We start from the raw sequence: 10,201 nt of genomic DNA, 5'->3' as shown, positions 1-10,201 counted from the left end.
GTCAAAACCCAACGGCAACGGCAAAGGCAACGGGAACGATAATGGCAATGGCAAGAATGGGGGGAAACGGCCGCATAATGAGCCTTCCACCTCTGAGAATAAACGCGCCAAGGGAAATCGTTATGAACCACGGTTCACTAACTACACTGCCCTTATTGAGTCTTGGGGAGAGGTGTATCAGGCCCCAAGTTCTAGTGTTCCTTATAAAAACCCGCTCCCATTCAAAAAGATATTTCGAAGAGAGATACTACCAAGTTCTGCCGTTATCATAATGACTACGGACATGATACAAATGAATGCAACCAGCTGAAGGATGAAATCGAGTTCCTTATCAGACAAGGATACTTGAGAAGATACGTACGGGCCTCGGGAAATTCCCAACGAGAGGCTCCAGGTGGCAACGAGCATGCGCCCGCACGCCAACGCTCGCCTCCTTTGCAGCCTGACCCCGTAGCTGGCACTTTACTCACCATCTGTGGAGGCCCGCACCTCGCATAAAGCAGTGGAAAGGTGAGGGAATGATATGCTCGGACCCTACGTCATGACCAAGACATCGAGATGATGACTGTGGAGGACAGGGCATCAAAGAAGGCTCGATCAGAGGATGGTGAAATAACCTTCTCTGATAGCGACACCCAGCATGTTCGGTTCCCATATTCCGATCCGCTGGTCGTGGACGTTCAAATTGCCAATATGATGGTGAAGAGAGTGCTAGTTTGTAACGCCCTGGATAGCCAAGACCGTTACACTGTGTGTTTATAAAGTGCCAGACTTGCTAATCAAGTCATTTAAATAAAATCGTGTTATTGAAACTATAAAGGAACTAGGGTTAAAAGCGTTTTGGTCTCAAAAGCCACATTTTCATTAAAAAGCATCATCTGTTACATGGGATCCCAAAAATATCAAGTTCAAAGACCGTTTACAAAAGACACAAGGTTTATGTACAACAACCAGCCATACTAAGGCAAAACAAGCAGTTAGGTGATCCCTGCCCTGGTCCACTCCTCGACTGTGACGGTCAAACCGCTGGCTATGTACATTCCACCTCGGAGCTCTCCACCTCAGGCTTGGTCCAGCTTGCCCTTGCCTTTACCTGCACCACGTAGCACCCGTGACCCAAGGCCCAGCAAGAAAACACAACAACAACAGAGCATAAACAATTAGCAAACAAGTCAACATCTCACATTGCATCACATAAACTCAGCCATATCATCAATCAGTATAATCAAGAATTCCACATACTAGGCATATCAATTCATAACGTATACAGTTCACAAATGATAACTAGGGCTAGCGCCCTCAGGCTGCTCCCTCCATTATCCCGTTGTCGTTGGCTACCAGTGGCCAATCCGCGTCCTGTACTCTAAAACCATGTACGGCACTCTTAGACCGCTTTTACATGTCCCATGGCGTGATAACAACATTGACACGATACAATTCTCGGGAGCACTTAGTCCCATCACAATCATACAACCGGGTACAGTTCTCTTACCTTTTAATTCACTAGTTTCCGATGCCTCAAAGCCGCGAGCACGGTCCTCTACCCCGAGCCTCTCCAAAGACCTAGTCACAACACAAATGAAACATCCTTTGTCACTAATCAATCCAAAACTACTTCCCGGAACCAATCCCACACTCTCGGAATCCCCCAAATCCCTAAAACAATGCACCGAAGACATCTCCCGAACCCCCGGAGCAAAGGCTCAAAATTGCAAAATCCCATGTTCTGAAATTGGCCTAGCGCCGCGACGTTGCCCTATAGGGCCGCGGTGCCTAACAAGTCAGAGAGCTTGCTCTGCCCAGAAACAGTCTCGCGTCGCGGCGCTCCTTCGCGAGCCCAGAAATCTGGGTTTTTTCCCCTGCGTTTTTCCCGAACCCAAATCACCCCAAACTCATACCTAAGCCCCAAAACCAATTCAAAACCCCAAATAGATCATACAACAACCTATAAACATCATAATCTAGCTCAATTACACAACCACTCACAGAATTCATACTTAAATTTAAGATTCAAACCCTTGAACCAAAGCTTGAGAAAAGTGCAAACCAGACCTTTAGATTCTTAAACCATAACAGTTACGAAAATTAAACATGATACACTCTTACCTCAGTCAAGAACCCAGCTTGAATTCTCCTCAACTCTAGCTTCAAATCACCTTCTCTTTTGATTATTCCAACTCTGAATTCATGCAAAACCAGCCACTAACTTGTTTCAATTCATGCTTATCCTCTAAAAACTAGACTTGAAACTTAAACAAATCATTGATAAATCCTAACCTCTGAGTAATCTTGGCCTAGGCTTGATTTTGATTACTTCAAACCCCTTGATTCTCCTTCCAAAACTCAAATTCAGCTTCCTTCTTCTACTTTTCTTTTGCTCTATTTCTAGGTCTCAAAATTCAGCATAAATCAATTTCCAAAGTGTTATACGTGATTGCATTTTCCTTCAGCTGAAACTTATCCTAACCACTACCAAAAGACCACCTTATCCCTCCACTAATACCCCTTCCTAGCTAAACCTCAAGAGCACACTTGTCCTTTTACTAACATTACAATTCTACCACTTCTCCAACAAAACCTGCTACTCTCTATGGTTACTAAACGTTACACAAGTTACCAAATCACCAGTTACCATTATCTAGCTTTCTAGGACCGTATCGGCACGTGCATCACATAGATATCACCACACCCACGTGGTACAATTCACATAACATAATTATCACATAACATAATACACATAGTCATATAACATGCTTTAAATCATAATCATGCATCTTAATCATTAAAATCACACTTAATTCCCATTATGCCCTCCAGGCACACTAATCAAGGCCCTTAAGCCTTATTAGTGAGTTTGGGTCGTTACATAGTTAATACAGAAAGTTTAGTAAACATCCTGTACAAATCTTCGCCGGAACGCATGAAGTTGTTCGTCAAGGACTTGGAGCCCTGCAACCAAACGATTTACGGCTTCTCCGGTGAGGGACTCACCCCAGCAGGGTCAATCAGACTTCCAGTAACAGCAGGTACAACGCCTGCTACCAGGACATTACTCGCTACTTTCATAGTAGTCGATTGTCCTTCAGCGTACAATGCTGTCATTGGAAGGCCCATACTGGTTGACCTTCAGGCCGTCACCTCAGTATGGCACTTGGCCATGAAATTCACGACAGACGCAGGGGTAGGACACGTGTTGGGAAATCAGAGGGAAGCAAGGGAGTGCTACAACGTCTCAGTCACAAAGGCGAAGAAGGGAATGTCAAAGAGCACTCCCCCAGATAGGTTGCAGATGGCTATTGATACACAAGCCCAATCCGGTGATGGAGTCACCTAATAAGGTGTTTCCCAAAGTGAGGATAAGGATTTAGATCCTCGCTTTAGGGGTTTTGAGGGAGATGTTGGACTCGTCGAGGATCTGGAAGAGGTCCAACTTGACGAAAAAGACCCGACCAGAGTTATAAAGGTCGGGAAAAATTTAGAAGCAATAACGAAGCATGCACTGGTAGAATTTTTGCAAAAGAACCAGGAAGTTTTTGCCTGGTCACATAAAGACATGGCTGGAATAGATCCTGCAGTTATCAGCCATGTCCTAAACATTCACAAGAGTTTTCCACCCGTGAAACAGAAAAGAAGGTTGCTCGATAAGGATAGATCAAAAGCCTTAAAATAGGAAGTTGAAAGACTGAAGGAGAATGGGTTCATCAAGGTGGCTTTTTATCCATCGTGGGTCTCTAATCCAGTACTGGTTCCCAAGCCTAACGACAAATGGCGAACCTGTGTGGATTTCACAGACCTTAATAAAGCCTGCCCAAAAGATTGCTTCCCACTCCCAAGGATCGACCAGCTGGTCGATGCAACTGCAGGACATGAGATCCTCTCTTTCATGGATGCATACTCAGGATACAATCAGATGAGTATGCATCCCCCTGACAAGGATCACACTAGCTTTCGGACCGATACAGGGTTATACTGTCATAAAGTAATGCCCTTCGGACTGAAAAACGCTGGTGCGACTTACCAGCGATTGGTTAACCACATGTTTAAGGAGTTAATCAGAGTAAACATGGAGGTGTACGTGGACGACATGCTGGTAAAGTCAAAAAAGGAAGAAGGACATGTAAAGGATTTACAAGAGTGTTTCAACGTTTTGAACAAATATCAGATGAAGTTAAATCCTCTCAAATGTTCCTTCGGAGTAGGATCAGGGAAATTTTTGGGGTTCATTGTCAATTCAAGAGGAATCGAGGCCAACTCCGACAAGATCAAAGCCCTGATCGACATGAAATCGCCGGTGAAAATCAAAGATGTGCAAAGTTTAACTGGAATAATTGTCGCACTAAGTAGATTCATTTCCAAGTCAACGGATAAATGCGTCCCTTTCTTTAATCTACTTAGAGGCAACAAGAAGTTCGAATGGACAAGAGACTGCGAACAGGCTTTCCAAGCCTTAAAGGCCCACATGGCACAGCCTCCTGTTTTATCAAAACCCATAGATGGAGAAACTTTGTTCATTTACCTGGCGATCACCGAATTTGCTGCTAGTGCGGTACTAGTACGAGAGGAAGAAGACGTACAAAAGGCGGTTTACTATGTAAGCAAGAGGTTAATTGGGGCCGAATTAAGGTATCCTCCAATCAAAAGATTAGCCTATTGCTTAATCTTGGCCTCAAGGAAGTTACGTCCTTACTTCCAAGCCCATCCCATCACAGTCTTAACTGACCAGCCCCTTCGGCAAGTTCTGCAAAAGCCAGAGGCGGCTGGGCACTTATTAAAATAGGCAGTCGAACTCGGGCAGTTCGATATCACATATTCACCGCGAGTAGCAGTAAAAGGACAAGTCTTGGCTGACCTTATAGCTGAATTCACTGAGCTCCCAGACGACGAGCAGTGCGAAAAACCTAGTGCGCCTGAGCCCCGAGTCGAAGTTCCTTCGTGGAAGTTATTCACGGACGGATCGTCCAACGAATCTCACGCAGGAGCAGGAGTGATATTGATAACGCTAGAAGGGCATCGATTTCACTACACTATTAGGTTCGATTTCACTGCATCAACAATGAGGCTGAATATGAAGCACTCCTCGCAGGGCTAAGGTTGGCCAAAGACATGAGTATAAAAGTGCTTGATATTTACAGTGATTCACAGCTGGTAGTGAATCAGGTGTTAGGGGAGTATCAAGCACGGGGCCTCAAAATGGTGGCCGACTTAAACAAAACTAAAGATTTGTTGGCGCAATTTGAGAAATATATCATCCAGCAAATTCCCCGAGATCAGAATTCATACGCAGATGCTTTAACCAAACTCGCGAGTGCGAAAGACGCTGACACTTTAAATATAGTGCCAGTAGAGAGATTATGCGAGCCGAGCATACGAGCAGACGAAACCAATATGGAAATTCGAGTAGAAGATACATGGATGGCACCGTACTTGGAGTATCTCATGAATGGTGTACTACCAACAGATAAAAACAAAGCCAAAACTCTTCAGAGACAGGCTGCTAGGTATATACTGGTCGATGGTGTTCTTTACCGAAGAGGGTACTTCATGCCTCTACTCAGATGTATTACACCAGAAAAGGCTAAAGAACTAATGAGGGAAGTACATGAAGGCTTCTGTGAGGATCACGCTGGGGGCAGAGCTTGTCGAAAAAGATTCTGAGGCAGGGTTATTTCTGGCCGACTATGAACGAAGACTCAATGGATTTTGTGTGAAAATGCGATAAGTGTCAGAGATTTTCCAAGATCCCATGCGCAACTCCCAACGAGTTAAAGCAGATGCAGAGTCCTTGGCCTTTCGCAGTATGGGGTATAGATTTGATTGGATCCTTGCCAACGGGAAAGGGTGGAGTAAAATACGCAGTCGTAGCAGTCGACTACTTCACCAAATGGGCTGAAGCTGAGCCGCACGCTACCATAACAACCAAGAAATTTCTTGACTTTGTCATCAAGAACATTGTGTTGCCGATATGGTCTGCCTCAAAAAATTATCTCAGACAACGGCACCCAGTTTGACAGTGACTTATTCACAGACTTCTGCGAAAGGCATGGAATTGTCAAAAGCTTTTCTTCAGTTGCGCATCCACAAGCAAATGGGCAAGTCGAAGCAGTGAATAAAACACTTAAAGATACCCTGAAGAAAAGACTCGAAGACGCTAAAGGAGCATGGCCAGAACAGCTGCCTGAAGTACTCTGGTCGTATAGAACTTCTCATCGAACAGCGACAGGTCATATCACGTTTTCCTTAGCATACGGGTATGAAGCCATGTTGCCAGTAGAGTTAGATCCGCCCTCACATCGAAGAATCACATATGACCAAGACCAGAATAGCCAACTGTTGATGGAGTCCCTAGACTCGCTTGACGAGAAACGAGAAAAAGCCCAACTCCGAGTAGCTGCGTACCAGCAAAAAGTCGCCCGGTATTTTAACTCAAAGGTGAAAGAAAGAAAGTTCAACGTCGGAGATCTAGTACTTCAACGAGTTTTCTTAAACACCCGCGACCCAACTGCTGGAGTACTCGGACCAAACTGGGAAGGATCTTACCAGATTGAAGAAGTCCTTCATCCAGGCACCTACAAACTTGCACGCTTAAATGGAGATCTCGTTCCACGCTATTGGAACGGAGAACACCTGCGCAAGTATTATTAGTAAACATTTCTTTTTAAAGTATTGGCTTGTATTGATTTTTACTTTTTACAAGTTTTGAAAAAGGGTTAGCCATGTTATATGGCTAATCGCTTATAAGTGTAAGATCTTTTTAAGATCACTCGTAAAGACATGTTTAGTCCATTTTAATACGAGAATTATAAGGGACTGTGCGCAGCCAGTCATTCTTGCCAACCTTTGTAAATTCTTTTTTTACAAGTATTTGTTCATTACGTGTGTTGTTTTGTTGTATTATAAGTGTTGCATTTCCTATCGAGCAGTAATGTTCGTACAGGTTGTGGTCAAGGCAAGTGACCAAGGACCTAAAGCTCCTCAGTCACTTGGGGGGCATATAAGGTACATCGATAGCAAAGCATACCAAGAGGTATGTAAACACATGAACAAAATAAGTGAAAGCATGCTACGGTACTTAGAGTATTTTTCAAATTTTATATTTTGTTAAATCAAGCCAAAGTACTATGTTGAGTTCGGTTATGCGAACAGATGTTATAATAAGCAAGAAATATTATAATATCAAAAGGAATTTTTTTACACCGCAAGCAGTACTGCTTGGATGTAATTGTTCAAAGTAAAAGGAAACTATGCTGCCCATGCAGCAAAATTAAAAATAAAATTTAGTCTTTACATCCCGACCTGTGGGTCGTGTAATTAAAGAAAATTAAAAGAATAAAAACTTCAAGGAGCATTAGGAGCAGGAGGATCTTGTTCAGCACTCTGGTCGACTACGTCCCCGGTGGCTTCTCCTCCCTCCACTCCGGCAGCTGGCTGAATGCTCAGGGAAGCAAGAACTCTAGCTCTCTCTTCGGCAGCCAACCGAGCAGTACAGCGGGCTAACTCGGCATTCCTGGCGTCATCTGGGAGGTAGCTGAAGTCGACACCCCTGTTGTGTTTCCAAAAATCATAGAAACACCGAAGTGTCGCGTTCTTGTACCTCTCCAGGTCCTTGGCATTAGTGAGCTTGAGCTGTTCCACCTGGCTTTTGAGAACAGCAATGGTCGCGTCCTTAGCGAGGTGCTCCTCCCTAAGTTTCTTGAATTCACGCCATTGAATTCGGCTGGACTCTAGGTAGTCATCCCTTTGCTTCCTCAGAGTTTCCTGAGAAGCTTCCTTCTCAGCCAGCTCTGTCACCAGAGCATCCTTCTGCTGGGTGACCACCTCCAACTCCCCAGCATGTCTAGCCTCTGCAGCCCGAAGCTCCTCGATGACCTTCGCCCGAGACTGCTCGATGCTAGCACTAGCACGAGTACGAGCAGCAGTCATTGTCAGCATGGCCTGCAGTCAAAGGATAAAAGTTAGGCTATATTACAAGAAGGAAAGATAAAGGCCAAGAGAAAGAATACTTACACTGGCCACTTCGTTAAGAGCCCTATTGAGGATCTGATCGACCCCCATGCTCTCAGCTTCAGCCATTGCTTCCCTGCAACGACCATGCTTCAGGATGTGAGCAAGGCGATCTTTAGCTGATCACAGGGAACGGCTCGAGAGTCGGGACCCAGGAAGTTCGGTTTGTTGGGCCTGTTCTTTTTGAGCCGCAGGCGGAGGGTTGGTGGTGGCAGGTGCTGCCTCCTTCTCAACAGAGGCAGGTGTTTGAGCAGAAACTTGGCCAGAGGGCCCATCCTTAGGAGGATCAGCTGCTCGACCCTTCTTGGCCGAGGGTGATTCGCTGTCATGTCTCCTAGCTAATTTCTTCCGGCAGACCAGGGGAACTTCCTCCTCCTCCTGAGTCTGGTATAGATCGAAAACATTGGGGGAAGCCATCTCTGTAGAAAAATATAAGCATGCAGATAGTAAGACAAAATAGATAAAAAAATCATGGCAAATCAAAAAAGAGGTCACAAAGTTTAATACCCAAGCTACAACTACTTGTCGCTACACTACTGACTCTATTAGTCATACACTCACTCTCTGGCATGAAGAAGTCTGGCCCTAGATTTGGAGTATACGTAAAATTTCCGTCCCCGTCAAACAAGTGACAGGGAATTGGCAAGTTATTTAAAAGTAGAATAACAGTACCGTTTTCGTCTGAAGACTCATCCAAGTCTATGACGGACTCTGTTGCCTTTTGTTTCCCCTTCCCTTGGGGCGCAAAATGCCTCTCTGCTGAAGGGCCGCCAGTGGGTTCCCTAATCGTAACCCCCGTTGGCCTCCTTCGGGGAGGAGACGCTGGGGGTTGCTGCACGGGATGCCCCTCGGCAGTGGCGTCTGCCACCACGGGTTCCCTCGTTTCCTGACGAGGAGCCAGGAGGCCAGATAGCCTCAGGTTTTCATCAGTGACCAAGGACTTAACGCTTTTTTCAGCGTCTGCCATCCTGGCCAGTGCGTTGGACCTCAACACCATGTCTGGTGTTGGGTTCGGGCGTAACCATGGTCCTGAAAGGCACAAGATACTTTATAGAAGTGCAGAAGAACTTGCTAAGGAAAAGTAGCGACCAGTAACAAGGGACATTTACCTCCTCGAGCGAAGGCCAAGTTGTTCGCAGTCATGTCTGGCGTGAGGAAATACTCCTGATTGTATTTCCCCACGTTGGATATATGGGTAGTGTCACTCAGGAACGTGCGGTTTGTTTCCTGGTGACAAAGATGAAAAAAGCCTGTCCCGTATTGTTGAGGGTTGGACTTAAGGTCAAAAAGGAAGTTGACCTCGTGAGGGGTGGGCTCTGGCCATTTTTTGAGTTTATAAAGGATATAGAGTGCGGCCAGCATTCTATACCCGTTAGGGGTAATCTGAAAGGGGGCAACACCAAAGTAGTTGGCCACCCCCTGATAAAATAGATGTAGAGGAAGGGTAGCCCCCGCCTCTATGTGATACCTTGACCAAGCGCTGTAGACGCCCCCAGGCAAATTAGCCCTCTGGTCAGCAGCAGGGATTTTGAGATTGACCCCAGTAAGAGGATACTTCCTAAGGTAATTGACAAGCATCCGGGGAGTCACCTGGCTGGTGGGAGAAAGATACCACTCGACATAAGGAAGGTTTTGATGCCGAGGGCGAGCCCTAACTTGAATGCGAGGGTCTGGGGCAACGTTTTCTCGACCATTGGTCGAGGGAATCCTAGCCTGCAAATCAGGCTGGGCAGAAGGATTTGGATTGTTTTCAGGGTTCGGTTTCTTTTTTCCTGGAGATTTAGAGCGGGTCATTTGAGGTGGTGATGGTTGAGGTATAGAAGAAGAAACTCTAGAAAATGGAATCTCGTGAACGCGATGGGTCGGCTGTTCTTCGCCTTCAAGCAGTTGTGCCAGAAGATCGTCGTCGATTGGCCGCTCACCTCCCCATAAATCTGGCATTAAAATCTGCGAACAGAAGAATGGGGAGGTGAGGATGAAGAATTTTGAAAGTTTTTTAGAATAACGATGGTCGTGTATAAAAGTCAAACTTTTATACAACAACATTCTAACAAAAAACTAATTTTTTCACACGAACAGTTTGAAAAACAGATCAAAAAGTGAAAGCAAAAAGGTTTTTGAAAAAGCTTTTCAACTCCTTTTAGGGCAGGAAAAACTTAGTTTTTCAACTGGCATAAAAATCGAATTTTTACTTCGGTTT

At 45.2% G+C, this 10,201-nt stretch overlaps 1 protein-coding gene across 1 annotated transcript; it reads right to left on the bottom strand.

Annotated features, from left to right (window-relative positions):
- Nucleotides 1-6,937: 6,937 nt before the first annotated feature.
- Nucleotides 6,938-8,419, bottom strand: LOC133805099 (uncharacterized). Its single transcript, XM_062243200.1, has 2 exons — nt 8,005-8,419; nt 6,938-7,932 (listed from the first exon to the last, which is right to left on the bottom strand). The coding sequence occupies exons 1-2, from the start codon at nt 8,068-8,070 to the stop codon at nt 7,336-7,338; spliced, it is 663 nt and encodes a 220-aa protein (XP_062099184.1). The 5' UTR covers nt 8,071-8,419; the 3' UTR covers nt 6,938-7,335.
- Nucleotides 8,420-10,201: the final 1,782 nt, after the last annotated feature.

The sequence above is a fragment of the Humulus lupulus genome, chromosome X (genome assembly GCF_963169125.1).
Source record: "Humulus lupulus chromosome X, drHumLupu1.1, whole genome shotgun sequence".
In the NCBI taxonomy this organism is placed as follows: Eukaryota; Viridiplantae; Streptophyta; class Magnoliopsida; order Rosales; family Cannabaceae; genus Humulus; species Humulus lupulus.
This window is presented reverse-complemented; position numbering and strand designations above follow the sequence as displayed.

Coding starts and splice junctions, on each gene's coding strand:
- LOC133805099 (XM_062243200.1), bottom strand. CDS start 8,070: ATGGCTGAAGCTGAGAGCATGGGGGTCGATCAGATCCTCAATAGGGCT. Junction 7,933..8,004: donor CTCTTAACGAAGTGGCCAGT/GTAAGTATTCTT, acceptor CTTTGACTGCAG/GCCATGCTGACAATGACTGC.